At 41.8% G+C, this 18,891-nt stretch overlaps 2 protein-coding genes across 2 annotated transcripts in view; both read right to left on the bottom strand.

The window, feature by feature from the left end:
- The window catches only part of kiaa1549lb (KIAA1549-like b), a 52,872-nt gene extending 49,640 nt beyond the window's left edge, over window positions 1-3,232 (bottom strand). The window contains exon 1 of the mRNA XM_070907929.1: window positions 3,013-3,232. Coding sequence (XP_070764030.1) covers window positions 3,013-3,232 — 220 coding nt within the window. The remainder of the gene's footprint in view (window positions 1-3,012) is intronic.
- A 5,693-nt stretch (window positions 3,233-8,925) lies between these two features.
- Window positions 8,926-18,891, bottom strand: part of hipk3b (homeodomain interacting protein kinase 3b) — a 35,265-nt gene continuing 25,299 nt past the window's right edge. The window contains exons 5-17 of the mRNA XM_070906242.1: window positions 17,060-17,179; window positions 16,376-16,462; window positions 15,661-15,845; window positions 15,426-15,585; window positions 13,856-13,979; window positions 13,626-13,747; window positions 13,367-13,491; window positions 12,879-13,046; window positions 12,446-12,772; window positions 12,206-12,352; window positions 11,837-12,096; window positions 10,435-10,562; window positions 8,926-9,651 (exon numbers count right to left, since the gene is read on the bottom strand). Of these exons, the coding sequence (XP_070762343.1) occupies window positions 9,181-9,651; window positions 10,435-10,562; window positions 11,837-12,096; window positions 12,206-12,352; window positions 12,446-12,772; window positions 12,879-13,046; window positions 13,367-13,491; window positions 13,626-13,747; window positions 13,856-13,979; window positions 15,426-15,585; window positions 15,661-15,845; window positions 16,376-16,462; window positions 17,060-17,179 (2,424 nt within the window). The 3' untranslated portion in view covers window positions 8,926-9,180. The remainder of the gene's footprint in view (window positions 9,652-10,434; window positions 10,563-11,836; window positions 12,097-12,205; window positions 12,353-12,445; window positions 12,773-12,878; window positions 13,047-13,366; window positions 13,492-13,625; window positions 13,748-13,855; window positions 13,980-15,425; window positions 15,586-15,660; window positions 15,846-16,375; window positions 16,463-17,059; window positions 17,180-18,891) is intronic.

Genomic DNA, 18,891 nt, shown 5'->3' on the forward strand with positions numbered 1-18,891 from the left:
GCCGACCGTTGAAGGGTTTAAGGGTGAAATGGTGAGTGTTGGGCAAAGATTGGCGTTCCCATAGAAACCACATGCTGTACTGATTCCACACAGGAGGAAGCTGTGAGTCAGGATATTACCAGCTCACAGCAGTTGAGGATGTTTTTCATTCAGTAAATCTTACACACACACACAAACACAGCAGTACAGCCCGACCGATACTGGATTTTTGAGGTTGATACTGATGTTGATGTTTTAAAATGGAGATCAATCGGCCGATTCTTTTTACATAAATGCATAGCATAAACAAACAATGTATCTGCAATAAGCTAATATCGGGCGATATATGGGCCTGGCTCATTTATCGGTCCAGCTCTAGTGTTTAGCTGCTCAGCCAACATGACATTGAAACTGTATTTGAATGAATTTGTGAAGACATATAAAGGAGTTTAAACTTCAACTTTGTAATGTATTATTTATCATTTATGATTTACTGTCTGTCATGGTAATCATATTGTGTGAATTTTCTAAGACTATGAACGGCAATTAACAATTTTGTAGTCTAATATATGTATGGCTGGTTGAGGTTTGAACTGTAATTGTTTAAGTGAATAATAGCTATTTGATACCTAAACCCAGGCTATCTGCCAATACTGAGTATCAATCCCACTGCTCTGTTTTTTTCCAAATTAAAAATCTGTATAGCTCACTGCATAGAACTCATTGGAATCATATTTTTTGTGAGGTAATACGAGGACAGGGTTTACTGTGGCACTAAAATCTGAATGAGTGGCCCGCCCTCACTGAATGAATGTAACTGACGGAGGAAACACAGAATTGTATAATGGCAAATAACAAAGAAACGTCTTTAATGTGGATCGGTCACATCACAGCTGATAACTGATCCTCTTAATAAGGTCAATATCTGCGCCGATACCGACCCAGCGCATCGGAACCGGCGCATCCCTAATTCAATGAATAATGTATCCCATTAAAGATCCATAAGGAACCGCGGGAGGAGGAGATTTGGAAGAAAAAAAAAAGCCAGTGCTTAGAAATTACATTAAAATCAAAGAAGATTATTGAACCATAAATAACATTAAATTTACAGAGAAGGCAGAGGTCCCTGTGTGCTCAGGTAAGAACTGGTACCTTGAATGTAAAGGCATTCATGAGGAGCAGCGTTTTTTTGTGTCTTTTGTGATCATGGATCTGGTTTGTTTTGGCTGTCTGAAGGTTACATGTTGAGTTGGCTCTTTGTTTTGCTGAGATTTATAGAAAACACATGGCAGCTAAGACAGAGACATAATAAGACACCTCTGTTATGTAAATGTTCTGTCTGTAAATTGTTGAACTTTACATAATGACTCGTCATGTGACCATCCTGGATGTTGTTGTTGTCTTGTGTCTTGTGAGCCCGTATGCCTGCAGGACTCTTAAATAAACAAATCAATCAATTGAAATACAGGGAGTAGTGACGAGAGGTGCTCCTCCCCCTCATGTACTGAACTACATGACAAATTTACAATGAAAAAGATGCACATTGTGACTGTAATGAAACCCTGGATCATTTTTTGGAGCTACATCCTCCATTTTTCAAACAGGTAACACTACTAAATGACACAGCACACAGACTATTGTAAACATTCAGTCAACCAGTGGAAAATACCACAGAATCCACTCCCAGTAAACCAGCTCTCACATCTACACAAAAGACTACAGTCCGAGTGCACAGTCTGTTGATGTAGGTGAATACTCAAAGTACTGGTATGCCTCTTTCACCCAATATGTACTGTATAGCTCAGGTGCTGCTGGGATCATGTGTTTAAGAATGAATGTGCTGACTGGGAGAAGGCGGAGGTGGAGGTGGGAGGAGGAGGAGGAGGAGGGTGAGGAGGAGGAGGAGGAGGAGAAGACTCTGCTACTGTAGCAGTGCATCAGCAGAGGTGAGACGACTACAGCCACCACATCACAGTCCGCAGACTGGAGAGAGGTGATGGAGGAGGTACACACTCAACACTTGCAAAGAAGATCTTCTTGTTTTTGTTCTGTTTCTGTTTGAGTGTTTGAAAGCCATCCACACTGAGGTGGTGTAAACACTCACATGAGAGAAAAGAAAATAGGGTGATGCAGCCAAATCAGTGCACATGCAGACTCTGTCTTTTGCAGTCAAGCCTTTTCTTCAAGCTTTAATGGTTGAAGTGCAGCTATGTCGGCCAGCCTTGCCCCAGCTGCCTCTCATGCCGCCAGAGACGGGCAGACCTACAGTGGGCTACAGTATGTGTGTCATTAGTGCTGACCCAGATGGTCCGAAACACTGACTGTCCTGAGACTGCATTGCATTTCCCTCATAACTCTCCTATGCTCACCACAGACAATAACGACATTTTGATAAACCTCATCCAAAAATGAATTGCAAATTGCAGAACAAAGGGGTGGGGGGGGGGGGGGTGAAGTTGAACATGGGGGACAAAGTTGAGTTCATAATGAGTCCAGCTGCAGGGGAGAAGCAGAGGTTGAAGGTCTGTGCAGTGCAATCTGATCAGAGAGACAAAAGAGGAGGCTGGCTTTAGGCTCAGGTGGGGAGATTAGTAGGTGAGAGAGAGAGTTACATCACATAAAGCCAGCCCTGCGCAGTCCACCTCTCACACAACATATCATGTCAGTGCGGTCAGCGAGGGAATTCATCCTGAATGGACATATTCCCTGACTGCGCAAATTCCAATGCAATGCCAGCCCCTCTGCATGTCACAGCATTATGCAAAGCGCTTATAGGTGTCTGGACCACAGACCTAAAAAAATGATACAGCAAGCTATTCAGCCGAGCACGGCTCCATCCATACAGCCTGTGAATCATGCAGCCAGCAGCAAGAAATGTGCGGATTACAAAACGCTGCCTGTGCGAGACAAAAGACCCCATCTCCCACCCAATATGTTCTAACTCTTCACAATGGGTGTCACTCGCAGCCTGGATGTGACAGAGGTGAATGTAACAAATCAGCATGTGTTTTCTTTTGGCGGTGTGCTGCTTACCCTCTGCGGCCACCGCGCACCGGACAAGAAGTAAAAGCGTTCCCACAGACAGCAGACAGTGTGCAAGCATCCCCGCTGCTCCGGCTCGCCACCTGGTCCTCAAACACCTCCCCTCTCCTCCGGCATCCGTGCTTCGCTGCGAGCGCCCACCGGGCTCCGCTCCCCCGGCTCCCACCACTCCGGGGTGACCTGTCCGCCCACTCCTCAAACCGGGAGCCATATCCAGTGGATAAGTTGCTGAAGTTTCGGTCGTAAATAATACATTGGATCAATCCTCGCGTGTGAACGGGAAACACAGCGGTCCCGCGGTCTCGTCGTGTGTCCAGGGCTGGAGGGGGAGGAAGCGGCGTTGGAGGGAAATTAAGGAATGCGCCCTATCGCTCCGCTCCGCTCGGTCCACCCATCATCGCCGTGTGGCGCAGGGCGGCGCGCACACTTTGCCAAAGGTTTGACATTTAGCTGTTGGCGGTAAACTGCCTCGCACCGACCTGCTCCAGACGGATGACAGACATCGGGGTGTGCTGGCGTGACGTTTAGCCACAAACGTAAGGATACGGAAGCTGGTGGGTGGACAATTTAAAGTCTTAACACCCCCCTGGTCAAAGTGAGCAAATTAGCCTCTCTGCTGTTAATTGTCGGGAGAAAGTCAAGGCGAGCGGTCTGTAGGACGACCTCTGCTGGGTGAATAATGGCGCCACACAGTCCTGAAGCAGAGTCAGTTTTAGCCTTGTTTACGGTGGATTAATATTCAACAGGGCGACTGTATAGTTGTTCTTTACCTCCACTAACAGGTAGCCTATAGTCTGTCCTGAGGGCTACAGTAATTGTTGCCTGAATATCTGATTGTGTAGATATAAGGACAGCTGTAGTACCTCCTTTGCTCCACAAGATGTCAGTGCAGACCCAGAAAAACATTTAATGGAAACTAGCTGATAAGACAAATGAAGGCCCTTGGGTTTTGCACTGTAAGAGCTCCAAAGTAATGTATAAAATCAATCATTCATGAAAGTATTAAAAACAATGATTTATTTAGTAATATGTTTGTTTTACATGGAGTCCAGGGTGAATAGTTAAGTGCTCGCCCATATTACTAATTTGAGGAAACAATCAGGCCACAAGGTCCATTTAGTTGTTTTCGCAGTTATAATGGAATTGTGTCATGATATGTTCAAATTTCCACTCATATATTTGTGGACTGTAAATACTTCTTGTCCATGTTTGGAGCAAAAACGCCCAGTAAATGTATCCATTATTAATTAATTGACAGAAAATGAATCCTCAACAACTTGGATTCACTAGTTCCAGTTTCTCAAATGTGAGGATTTTTCTGTTTAGTATCATTTAAAATGTAACATCTGGGTTTCAAACCGCCGGCCAGAAATAACAAGGGATTTGAAGAGGTCACCTTGAGCTCTGGGAAAATGTGATGCACATTTTGTTGTGTTTTAGCGTTTTCAGATATTTTAGACAAAAGGATTTATCAATAATAAAAATAATCATCAGTTGCAGACCTTCTCCTGTTACCAAGAGTTTGACAACCACTGGAGTATGATGTGCCAGAGTTATGAACCAGCATTGTTTGAGAATGTGGTGCACAAGTTATCAGTTGGACTTGTTGTCCATGTATGTGTTCAATACAAGAAAAGCACCTGAATGATTGTATAAAAAAAAAAAAAAAAAAAACAGACCAAGACAAAAAGAGCTGCATCAATAGATTTTTTTAATTCAAAGTGAATCTTAACAATAATACACCATAAAGTCTTATTTTGACACTCACCAAAAGAGTCACCTGGAAAACCCGCTTAATGTGACAAAGTAGAGAAGGCTTGGTCACACCTAAATCACTGAGAACTAGAGAGGAAACACTATCGCAAACTGTAAATAGACATCACATCCATTGAGTTAGTTTTCCCAGTCCTCATACTGTAAATATTGCACAGTGCAATTGCTACATGGCAAACTAGTGTAGCACAAAATTAAAAAAGCAAATGAAACAAACAAAAAAAAACAAAGCCACAAAAATCTACAGGTATTAAAACATTAACAGTTCAGATTTCATAATCAAGTCTATTTGATGAGCAATCTAAACAGATGAGTCCATAACTTGCAGTGTGAATTAACTCTGAAATTGATACAGATGACCAGATAAACTGAAAATAAGAGCTTGAGTAAAACAAACCTCATCAGATCAAAAGGGTAACACAGTATAGCACATTTAGACTAATACAGACCCTGAATTAACAACTCTAAAAAAGGATAATACCGCAGCAGAGGATTTTTTTTTCTTCTGATATCAAAGTCATAACTTTAATAGAAGTAATTTTACAAACGACGGTTTTGTCTGTTAAATGTTACATGAATCCTCAAAAGAAAAAGAAAAGAACTTATCCATAAACCAAGGTGTCAATCGGGTGGAAAATTAAAAACAGTTTTAAGATTTCTCTCCTCTTGCATCCATTCTTTTCCTAACAAGTATGGGAGAGTTTATGCAGGCGCATTGCTGGTGAATACCTTTGGAGGAATCAAAACACAGATTACATTTCACATGCTTATTATTGGGGAACTATTTCAAGCACTAATCTGCCAAGTGCATGCCTTGTCGTCATAAGCCTTCTTTCCCAAAGTGAGTATGATCAGTAAAGCATACAGGTAAGAAAAAAAACATACAGCCATATCAATGTCAGTGTTTAAATGTGGAGTATTGCACTCATGACTGACAATAATCTCCTTGAAGGAGCAGTTTCTGCCCAGAACACAGAATAACCATCCAGATAGACTAGACTGGATAGAAAGCACGGCTCCCTCTGATTTTAAAGGACAGTGTTGTCAACTGTGCTCTGGTTACTCCCCCGCTCAGCCTCAACTTGCACGATGGAAAAAGCTGCTCTAAGCAGACAGCTTCTAGGCAGACGAAGTGAATTAACTTAGGTGTACATGCAAGGTAATGTAAAGCATGGAGATTATCTAAGAACACTTGGTGGTGCAATGACCGCACAATGTAAAGTATTGCATCTGCTGTTCAGCCAGAGTGACTATCCAAAGATCGTTGAGTGTCATATCATTCAAAGTGTATGTGTGCGTGTGTGTGTGTGTGTGTGTGTGTGTGTGTGTGTGTGTGTGTGTGTGTGTGTGTGTGTGTGTGTGTTTCATCGGCGTGTTATCACAGAGAGGCTTTGGTGGCGGCTATCTGAAACAAGAGAAACACCACCATGTCTACAAGCTGACAAGCCCCCTGGCATGACACTGTGATGAAGTCCTATTTTGTGTTTTCTTCCTGGTCGTGTGGCCGTTAAAAAGACTCTATACGGTAATGGACTGTTACTGGATTCTATGCCTTCCTCCTCAAATAAGAGGTGAGGAATCACCATCTTGTATTCTGACTTTCTGAAGCTCAAGGCACATACGCAGTGCTGCTCACACTGTCTCAATTTCAGTAAGGAACACATAACAATGGCCACAGTTTTGCATTGACAAAACATCGTTTTGATATGAGACACTCATAAAGGGGAGAGCGATCCGAACACAAGGCAGTTTAGAATATCACACTGTGAAACTGATATTCCAGCCAGATATAACATTGAACAGTTAAAAGGTTGCAATAAATATTTGTTCAAATCAATTTAACAGTAAAACAAGTTGTAAAACATTATTTTGGAACAGAAACATTGGGCTAAATTCATTTTTGGACACACAGTCTAATCACCCAAACCCTTACAAGCCTAACTACCTGCATGAGTGCTTAGTGGCGAGTGTGTTTGTGTGTAATTGGTGGAAACATTACAGAAGCTTTTCAATGAACACAATGGATTTTTTTTTCCTGGCATCTCACAGTGCCCCTGTAACACACCAAAAGAGTACTGGTAGCATAACGTATACACGTAAAATGAAAAAGTTAAATCAATCCTGCAAGCTACAGCTTTAGATGTGTACAAAACGTCAATATGAAAACATACAAAAAATTAAGTTACATCGATACATCATTTATATGCAGTGATGAGCCCAAAAGGTTAATAAGGATAAAATACTGATGCAAAAACACACACCCCGAGAAACAACAAATGCAACTAATGTTCATCATCAGCAATACAGTAGTTACAATGACACTCCAAATATGAACGCAAAACACGAAAATCAAAACCACTTCTATTTCAGATAATTAGGGACCTATACAAAAATAGCAACGCTAGGTTTAAACTCAGAGAAATCACCTAATTTCACAGCTATTGAAGTGGCAATCATCATATAGCAGCTTATCTATGATACATTCAAGAAGAAATGATACGACTTATTAATTGCCCAATAAGCTAGACAAAACCTCGGCCATTTTTTAAATACAATTTTTTTGTTTGTTTTAATTTAACCCCATTCTACAACTACAGTATAACTGAGGTCTATGCAAACAGAATAGCTACCTTGCTCAGGAAATGAATTACAGTCTTTGGTGCTGCACAAGCAACTTCATTTGAAAAGAAAAGACAAAAAAACAAAAGAACAATTACACACGTAACTAGTTAAATGAACAGAAAAATGCACACATAGCATATCTACATATATATATATATATATATATATAGACTGGTGCAACCATCATATATATAAATATATATATGTATATATCCTCCCTGACGGAATGTATAAAATAAGCAGTCGACACCGATAAGCCTTACGCCTTTAACAAATGGTATAATGTAAAGGGAAAAAGTTAACTTTGTCACACATGCATAAATGAGAGAATTGCACACAATTAACTCACACCTTATCAAGCATCTGTACTAAATAAGTCTAGCTCTATAATATATGTCCATATATGTGTGTATATCAAATACTGCATGGTTTGCTCAGGCTTAGAAGATTCCATACTGTGAATTAATTTGCATTTTTTCCTTACCTAATCAAAGCCATGCCCACCACACTTCTAAACATCTACCAAACAAAGTGAAAACACTCAAAATGAAAATACAAAGACGAAAAAGAAAAATAATCAACGACTATTTAGATTGTATTGCAGTTTCTTCAAACAGTACAAATACTGTTTGTAATAAGAGTTTCACTAAATAGAAAGTGATTATCAAATATTAAGCAATACTCAGTACTTGCACTTTGTACACTAGTTCATTCGGGGGAGAGGGAGAACCAAAAAAAAAACGAACATTTTTAATGAAACAGTAAGCATTCGCAACAGCAAAGCATGCTGTTCTTCTGGAGAGAACAGAAAAAGTAACTCACTACACACTGAAATATACACTGCCTCCAAATAATAAGCACCGCTATCCGCGATACATCACATCAATGCAGGCTATGCATGGACATATACACACGTGCGTATATATACTCACACATTGGATGCATCGACTGATTGGAATTTCAAGTGCTGCAGTCCAGTACATTAATATTCATGTATATAGTCATATATAAGTAGTAACATTAACAACCTCAAATATGTAAGGCACTATGGCTGGGGACAGTTATACAATGCAGCGAGTCTTGTGACACAAACAATAAGAGCAACGTCTATGCGTCTTTCCGTTTACATTTTTGCTCATGCAAGACCACATGCAGCGTGAGGAACAACCCTATTTAAAATCGGTTAATTTGACTTGACATTGCGAACACCAAAAGACACCGAAAAGGTACAAATACTTCAAACGCAGTACAACATACACTGTGGACGACGTGTGCATCTGTCGATCTAGAGCTAGAGACTGGGATGGCTTTACAAATATGGATGTGTCTTGCACACGTAAGAAGGCAATATAGAAAAATAGCTGGGATCAGGGGTGCAAAGTCTAACTATTCAACACCACCCCAATTATTTACCTGTTTTGAGGAGTATTCGTAGAAGATCCAATGCAAAGATATATCAAATGTGCAAAACACATTAAGTGTGAGTTTAACTACTCATTCATTCTTTCATTCAATCATTCATACATTATTTCCTTCTTAATTTTTGCCCAAATCATCTCCACCATTGGAACTCTTTTTTTCTTTCTTTTTTTTTAAAGCTTGAAGTTCAATTACACCCAAGTCTACATGATTCAAAAAATAGCTTGCTTTCTCTGTGGTTGTGCCATGGTTTTGGAGATGAAAACCATGTTGTTTGTGGTTTAAGATAGAATTCGCCCTGCTCTTAGCCCTCAGGTGGTAAGAAGGGTACCCGGGCGGCCATGTTCAGATGTAAGGGTACTGGTTTATTTTGGTGGGGCTGAGAGGGAAACTGGCGTAAGCAGGCGAGGCGATGTAAGAGTGCGGGGGAAAGAGGGGCTTGAATTGGCCCTGGGGGTGCAAGGTGGGGGAGGGGAGCAGCCGGGGGTTGATGCCCACCGTGACCTGATGCACGATGCCTGCCGGGTGGGAGATGCTGTAGGTGGGCTGGAGGACGGGGCGGGAGGCTACAGGGGAAGCCAGGAGGTGGGCCACGGGTGCAGCCGTGACCAGAGGACCAGACGGGGGGTAGGATAGTAAGGTGGGCTGGGAGTGCGGATGGCCCCCAAGGTGGGGGTGGGGGCCCGTAGTGTGGTTTGGGCTGCTGTGGGACAGGGTGAATGTGTGGCCATGCATGGTGGGGGGGATGTAGGCCTGTGGTCTCCGGTGGGCAAAGTTGCCATTCCATTCCTGATGGCAGGAACCGAAATGCTGCACCTGAAGGAGAGAAGAACAAGATCTGGCTCGTCAGATCCACCATTTTCATTAACACAGACTTGAGCCACTAGATGCTGCTGTGTCCACATTTTTACATCAGTCAGTATTATTTCATCTAATCAGTCATTAACAATCCTCCTCATCTTAATGTGTGTGTATAGCATTACAATATTCTATTCATTCTCTCTGTCTTACTGGCAGTAAGTAAACAGTATTACAGTAAAATGCTTTCACCCTTTAACACAGTTGGAAATGTTCACCCACCAACTGTGAGTAAATTTGAGCGTAAATGGTACATTTGTTAGCAACAAAAGCTGCAGTGGCAGATGAATTCAGTTCCATTTACAACATGAAGTGTGCTCTTAGCTGCTGCTCGGCTATGAAAAAGAAATATTTGCAATTCAAGTGTTTCAGTACTTTCAGGTACAGTTTGCCAACTTCTTCCCTTATTCACGTTCCAGCAAAGGGACAGATGCAGGACAATGTTATAAAATGGGACTTCCCACAAGCAAACACTGCCAATTGTGTTCAGTGGGACACCCCGTCCAAACCTCTGCCAGTGATGAAGATGAAACATATTTTGCCATCTTCGATCATCACAAATTCTCTCCGGCCACACAAATGCTAATAAAGCATATTCTGCTTGATCAATGTGGCCAAATGTCCCCAATGTCTCTCTGCAGCCAACAACAAATGGAATATAAAAAGTTGTGTATGTTTTCGTGCTTTTGTGTATGTGTGTTTGTGTTTGTGTAATACATGTACGTGACTGCATGTGCTGACCTGTCCAAAGCCGATAGGCTGCTGTGGCTGGAATGCAGGGGTGATCTTCTGCGGCCTGTTGAGGAGGGGAGTGGAGTGGTGATGCTGTCGACCATGAATGCCTCGTCCTTTGGACTGGCATGAAGACTCTAACACTGAGGTGTAAAGGGACGGACAGAGAAACACAGAGATGGAGATGACATACATTAATGCAGACAATTTGGTGTCCTACTATAAATATCGCAATGTAAATAACAAGCAAAAAAAAAAAAAAAAAGATGCAACCAGAGATCGGATCCAACTACAACCACAGAAATCGCAACGCTTGTGGCAGGAGACTTTGTAGGCTTGTGAGTGATTTCAGCTGTGTTTGATCGGTTCCAAACCTTTAAACATAGTGGCATCTGTCCTCCGAATATGATCTAGGTGATTATAAATAGATATGTTTGGGGGGATCTGGGAAGAGTTGGTAACTAAGCCTGTTCATAGAGCTTATAGTGGGGTCAGACCATCAGCTATTAATACACATGGTAGCACTAGAATAGCAAGCTGTGCCCTTTTATGTGGGGCTTTAGTTGCAATAGTTTGACAGTTGGGGACGAAGATGCCTTTGACATGAGAGACGAATTGACTTGTATGATTTTTTCTGAGGATTTACAGTTTACACCCTCCACTTTAGAAGACCTATAAAGAGGCAGCTCTTAAATTAACTCTTAAATGAAAGCGACAGTGATGTCCCACTGACCACAGCTGTTAAAAAGCCTACATATAGCATGCGTAACTCCATTTTAACACCTGAAAAAAACATTCATCAAACATTTGTTTGTTTATGACAGCCAGAAAACATGTTCACGTTCTCTGGTTGACATCCATGTTTGGAATATTTTATTCAGGACATAAAATATTTTGGGGGGCAATTACGCATGTCTTAGCTTTAGGAAGTGCACATCCACACAGATACAGGGGCTCTCAGAGTAAGGAGTGTTGACAGCAAACAAATATCCACTCCAGAGATCAGAGCAGATACATCAGGGCAGGTCACCCATAATCACCTGTGAGAACCTCTGTGGCCTACTGAGACAGCATAATCCCAGGTCATGTGACCTGTGGAGCAGACAGCAGCAGTGGTGACGACTCATGCACTTGCTAGTCTTCTGAGTGGATAACACCATCAGACTTTTACTTCAGACACATAGCAACTGAGTGTGCAGAAGAAAAGGCTTCCAGTCACCTGCTTTATTCATATGATCATTTAGGTTCAGAGAGAACCTGGGTGTAATACTCAACTGGCCACTTCCAGCAGTTCTTGAGTATATAATAAAGTACACCTAACATACATTATTGGGTCAACTCAAAGTCAGACTTAAATAAGGAACATACTGAATGTGTTTGTGTTACCAGTGCATCATGTGTCCAGGTTTACCTGTGTTGCCAGGTGTTTCATGGACCGCAGGGTTGTTGTTGTTGTTCTGCATCCTCATTGGAGGAACCACGACAGTACGAACTGTTGGCTTGCTGGGCTCGGTCTCCGGGGCAACGCATGCAACACGGGGCTCGCAGTGCTGGTTGCGGTCAGCGATGAAGCGTCGCTCTGTGAAGGGACTGTTGCTATGACCAGAGGCATCTGAGGCAGGTGAGCTGTCCACCGTGTCACAACCGCTCTCCTGTTCATCGTCTGACATACTGCAACAAGGCAACCAATGAGGAAGGAAGTTACAGATATCTCTTTTGTTTTAGTGTAGCAACTAATGTAGAAGCAAACATTTGTTTGAATCAGTTGCATTGATCATACCTGTTGGGGTGTTTGCAGGGTGAGGTGCTGGACTGGGCTGAGGCTGAAGAACTGGTGCTGAGCGTGCTGTCTGGACTGCTGAGGGAGCAGACTCTCTCCATACTGACCGTGCTCTGACATGCCTCACAATCTGCACTACCCTTACACCTGTGCGCAGAGAGACACAAATAATATAAGACACAATACTTTTAGAACCAATTTAGAAATAACGTTAGAAGGAAACCGACGGTCAGTACTCACTCCCCCATCGAGTGTCTTTGTGCACTCTCCTCTTCGTCGCTGCTGATACTGATGACACTAACAGTCGGGCTAGCTAGGTCAGAGATCACCATGGCCTGCCGCTGCTCCTGCGAAACTGAAAGCTCCTCACAGTCTGGTTCAACTTTACAGCAGTTCTCATCGTCCTCCTCCACCTGCTCTGTTCCTTGCTCCACTCCAGCAGTATGCCCTGCCTCTGGGCATCTGGCTTCCTCCTCTGCCTCCTCCACATTCTTTGCTGTATCGGCCATCTTTGGGGACTGGCATGCTAAGTTTTGGATGTTCGTGTTTTGGGAGAAGTTGCTGCCCCTATTGAAGAAAACAAGTCACTTTCAGAAAGTATATATATATATATATATATATATATATGTGTGTGTGTGTTTTTGGTGTAAAAGGCCAAACGCACGTGGCATACCTGTTCACACAAGGCTTTGCTCTCTTGTTGGCAGCTGGCTGTGGCCACACCACATGTGCAATGCCTATGTTGATTGGCTGGTGGGTGGACATGGTCATTTGGTTGGTTAAGAATGGCTGAGGGTGTGCAATCATGGAGCTGTAATGGTTACCATGGGGACGCACTTTCCTGCATTAAGAAAACAGAACATTGCAAATTGAGCCAAAAGCCTTTAGCACCATTACTGACAAAATGGTCTCAGCCGCTGGTCCCAAAGGACATGTATGACTCATTGATCATTAACATTCAGGGGAGCGAGCGCGCTGTATCAGAGCAGTGCAGCCATTCCCAAGGGTGTATATAGCAACTAAAGGTAATAAAGCACTAATAAATATTGTTTTATGTAACACCGTATATTGGAACTATAAGGAACACAGAAAGGATACGGATAATGTATCAAAAAGATATTGTGCTGTCCCCTCCTGAAACAGAGGAAAATAATTGCTTACCCCCAGTCACCCAATCTCTGTGAGCCTGCCACAGTGTCAGACGCCAAAGTGGTTGGTGGTGGGGGCACTGATGTCACCTGCTGCCAAGTGGGCACCAAGATCTGCTGTGCACGGTTGGACCAGGCCTATTGAAGTGCAGAAAGGCAAAGCAATTACATGTAGTATTTTTCCTTTCAATGACTGCACATCAACTTTCAGCTTCATTAACATCCATTTCAGCCTTTGTTATCTCTATTGCCATCGCTCCTATCCTCACTACCTGTGTGATGACTCCAGGTCTGATTTGTATGGGCTGGATGGGGGGTGCTTGAGTGACCAGAGGTACAGAAGCCTCCATTCGAACAGAGTAGCCTGCTGGTTTAGCTGTGTTGGTGGGGATTCCTGCAGAGACAATGGACAGGAAATTAACTGACTTCAAGTTATCGAGATATTTAGTCAAACCAAAAGAAAAAATAACAGACAAGTGAAATAAAGATTTACACATCCTACCTTGAATGGTTGGGGGACATAGAATGAGTGCCTGCTGAAATGAGTCGTTGCATCCAAACTGACCACTTCCTGTCTGCAGTGGTATCCCAGGGTGCATCACTGAGGTGGCTGATGGGGCTAACCCCTAAAAAAAAAAAGAAATAAGGATATGACTGGACTTTTCTGAGGTATTAAAGTGATCAACAGTAGCATTAAAGAGCCAGTAGATGGCGACATCTCTGTCAAGAGCAGTCTGTTTTTCCACCAGACAAACCCAGTCTTGTACTGAGAGATCAGTGGGTTAGTCACTTAACTTCAGGTTCAATCCTGGCTTTTCAGTTGAAAGACAGTGGCTCACTTGGCTCACCTGTCATAGATCACCATCATAACCTAAAACACATAGCTGATCTGCTCCAGCAAGTTACAGGTACAAGTTCAAAAAGCATTGAAGGCCCAATTGAGTCACCATACTTTCATCTCATTAAAATGCTACTCTTGATCTGTTGATATTGCATATGATTGAACATTTTTTTATATGAACACACTCATAAGTTGATTGGCAATTTGTTGCGAGACCATTTTATCCAGGCTCACTAAAGTTAAGATTTCTTTTTTTAAAGCTGGATCTAAGAGGCCGTCAAACACTGAACTCACTCTTTGAGACAGGCTTGAGGGATAAACAAATAACAGTCGAGCATGTGCCTCTGCTTCACTACTAACGCTGCTCCCGTGCCTGGCTATAATCACATTTATTGAATAACGAGAACTAGGCTCATATTGTTCCGCTGCAGCTCCTGCATGTAACCCTGCCCCCACACACATGATAGTAAACACAAAGCAGCCTTTCAGTGGATAATACTAAAAAAAACACCACATTTTCCTGCGAAATTCTCCTCAACAAGAAAGATTTACCATTTACTACACTGCTCCATGGAAGCATAAACTATAGCTGAGCAGTTTATTGGGCAAGGAACGTGACCAGGTATTCTTCCACCAGGTTTAATTCTCAATGAGAGAGCCTTCTAATATTATCTTTATATCTGTACAGATGAAACACATATGTTGTCACCATTATGTTGTATTACAAGTAATGTGCTTTTGAATAGACTTTGAGTTGTTTTGCAATATAAAAATCTCCAATGCCAAAAAAAGGGTCAGCTCCTTTTTTTCTCCTCAGCAACAACACTGATTTGCACTGTTGCCATGACCTCGGAAACAGGACGTGATTTTGTTGCCATGACAGCAGTGCCAAGACGCAATAAGATGGGCACGTCGGCATACACAAAAGCAATAAAGGCGAGGAAATTGTCTACATGATCAGTCTTCACAGGAGCAGATGAACAGAGCAACACATTGCATGTCAGTAACCCACACCATCTGTGATTATTCCATCACTCAGATATCATGATGGGTTTTTTTTTTCTTCAAATCCCAGTTCAGGAAACAAGAAAATAAATCATGTAATTAATATATATTGGTTGGCTCCTTTGTTTAAAAATGATCTAATTACTGTGTGTGAGAGTAGTAAACCCCCACTGCACATTGATAGAAATGGCAGATCGTGATGCAAACAACATCCTGGACGACTTACTTGAGTGTGGACACCGGCCATCTTGCTGAATGGGTGGTTGACAGAGGCAGCAGCGGTTGTGGTCACAGGTCTGACGAAAGGACCTTTATTTCTGTTGGCCGCCTCATATGCACTGGGACGAGTCCAGCAAACATCCATGATGTGGAAACATGACTTCACACTACAGGTAGAGGAGTGACGTTATAAAGGAAGGTCAAAATGACATATCTGAAAATCTGAGGCAAAAAGGACTCACTGGTTGCTATGGGGAAAGTCGAGCAGGTGTTGCATTGTTACAAAAGGGTGGCTGAGAGCTTCGGCAGGGGCAATCCTCTCTTCTGCATCAATCAACAACATCTTCTTCAACAGGCCCACAAACTCCCGACGGTCTGCCTTCTCCGCTACCAAGTCACTACCTTCCAGATTCATCACTAAGTTCACCTGGAATACAAACATTTTACTGTTAAAATGACTGGTCAAAATAACTGTTCAACAGAATAACATATTAAAAGAAAAAAGTAAAGTATAATGAGAAATTTTACATTAAAGTACACTCTGTATGATGAATCATGGGACTTTTATAATATGATACCCATTTCCTAAAAAATAAACAATTACTCATGAATATGAATTCGCAAGAATCTCCTCTGACTTGCAAAAGTACAGACCTGAACAAGCATTGATGGCTGCAAGGGGGATTTCCACTTGGGGTCTGTTTCTACAGAGAACTGCAAGTGAAACCTGAACCTTCATTTTTTAAATTTGGGTTTAGCATTTAACTGAAGGGAAGTTAAGCTAAGAGGCGCTCTTTTATTTCCCAGTAATAAGATGTGTATGCTCTCTTCTGTTCATATAACTGTAGGTGTACTTTCTCTGGTAAAGACCTAGTAGCCTACATCCTCTAAACATTTGATGCTGAACTTCCTCTGCAGTCCTGTTAAGTACAGTGTTGTCCGTGCAGCTGAACATACGTGCGCTATGTCATCCAAACAGCTGAAGATGTACTTCCTTGCTTCCTTTGATTTCATTCCCGTCTCAGTCTCATGCTCGTCTGTTGACTACAGAAAAAAGAAAAAGTTTAGTGGGGGTGTAATGACTGAATTCAGTAAAGCAGCTGCCCAGTTTTGTTATGATTTTCATTTTAAATTGATGTCCCTATAAACTGATTCATTCATGCTATGTAGGAAATTGAAAAACCTGCATATTCACAGCTTTAGATTCCAAAGAAGGGAAGCAGGGTAGGCATTCATGACTCATGATCCCCAAATGTATTGTCTTTGCTAATACATTTGCTCATTAGAAAAATGTCAGTGTAGACCCCTAAGCTGATTCACAGTATGCGAAGCAATGTGACTAGCAGACTGAGCATAATATTTTCTTTGACTTGGTCTTTGAGAAGACTTTATCTTAACAGTTAGTCCTTCTGTGCATGTTTCAGTTTGTTTCTGGAAAGCTATCACTGCTTCTTTATTTGGAACATCAGTCTTTGTTTGCCCAGAGGGAGGCAGAAAATATTTGTTGATTGCGTTAGAGCTGACCTATGATTTTCATCATTAGCTTTCAGTGAAGCACAACAAGGGGAGAGGTTAGTTGTTTTGAACAAGTGGTAACAAGCCAATTTGCCATAGTTTTTCATGTGGGTAAATACTCCTCACCTTTATTCTCCAAGCTGCATAAGGTGAGTCGGACTCTCTGCAAAAGAACCGTGCCGTCTTTGTCCCCGCATTCAATAAATGTTCTCCTGGCAAACCTTGTGTCTGAGAAATGTAGCGGATCTGTTGGACATAAGGAGGGAAAAAGGAGAATATCAACAGAAGAAGAAACGCAGTTTATAGCTAAAAATAGAGGCAATTTTCATTGGTTTGAGGTAGAATAAAAAAAAGCTTTGTAATACCATTTTATATTAAATGATCAACGCTTCTGTATTCTAAACATGTCACTTCAACAATTAATGCTCTTTTTTTCACTGTTATTGTTAATTTCTCCATCATCCACACTAAAACCAACACATCACCAGAGCACCTTATACTCACACACCGTTTCATGTACTGATAATTTACAATGTAATTCACAGTGACAACACACTATCAAGTCCCTCAGAGATACAGTTTCAGTGTGTGGACGTGTGCATAGTGGGGACAGCTACAGAGACCTTGGAGATGGCACATTTCTGAGAAATTGCTAGACCTAAATAAGACCCCTGTACTGACTGACTGAATGTAGCTAGTGTTTATGATCTCTGAAAGATGTCAGGGTCTTTTTGTGTAAACTCTGATAACAAGGTTCCTATGGTCTCAATGCCAAATGCTTTGCTGGGTGATGATGCCTGTCAGTTAGATGCTGTGGGGCAACAGTGTCACACACAGGTTTATGAGAGGAGACCAGTGAGAAGCCTGGCTGACGTCAATCACACTGAAGTGTAAAGGACAACAGCCATTAGAGATTCAGTGCTGCTAAGACGAAGCAAAGACACATTGGACACATTCAAATGTAGCAGATAATGAAGGTCTACCGCTCATATTCTCTTTGGAATACACAAATCTAGATGTAAGGCAGACAAACATGTATGTCCTCACCCATTTACATAATGTATATCAGGTTTCTACCCTGCAGCTGCAAAAAATACCATCTTAAAATTATTTCTTTAAAAGAGAGAAATAAGAGTTTCATTACAGGAAAGGGAGAGGCTTAAAATACCAAATTCATCTAAGACAAACATGTGAAAGAGTGGAACAAGAACACACAGTATTGTTGATGCAAAGCATCCAAAACCAGAGCCGCTGACGCAGTTCCAGTCCAACCTGTGCCACCTAACTTAAGAACTGCTGATGTCAAGATATCAATGTGGCCAATTTCCAGGCAAAAAACAGCATCTGAAACTTGTGCCACCTAAATTTACATACTGTATTTTGTTTAATTGTAGAGTTATTCGCTCTTGACTGCTGACTATTTCTGCAATTAACACTTAAGCTCATTTGTCAGATGGTCAAATGCCTGACAAAGCGATTAAATTTTCTTTTAAACCCAATGTTCAATTTTTCCTAATTTTAACAGTTGGCAAAAGCATTTGTTTATTTAATTTGGTTATTTAAAGGATCTCCATTAGCAGATGCCATAGCAATTAGCTAGTCTTCCTGACATACAATACATAAGCGTTCAAACCCAAACAAAGACAACAGGCAGGTGCTGCTACTAGTTTCCTTTTCTTATAGATGGCACAGTTGACATTTGAAGACAATGACCAAAGAGCAGCCCTCAGTGGAGAATCTGCAGCCTGCTAAAAGTGAATGAGTGAGTTTGTGAGGGAGTTCCGTGAGGCACCTCACATGTAAAAAGTGAACTACAGAGACTGAAAATGTTTTTGTTGGAAGCTACTCATGTGTTGATCTTCATGTTGCTCTCCCTGGCCAATGTAATGGTTGAGCAGTAGCTTCTATCTGTCTGTTGCTGAGGTGCAAAAACTGCAATGTGTCTGTATGTGTGTGTG

This window comes from Enoplosus armatus, chromosome 1 (genome assembly GCF_043641665.1).
Source record: "Enoplosus armatus isolate fEnoArm2 chromosome 1, fEnoArm2.hap1, whole genome shotgun sequence".
Lineage (NCBI taxonomy): Eukaryota > Metazoa > Chordata > Actinopteri > Centrarchiformes > Enoplosidae > Enoplosus > Enoplosus armatus.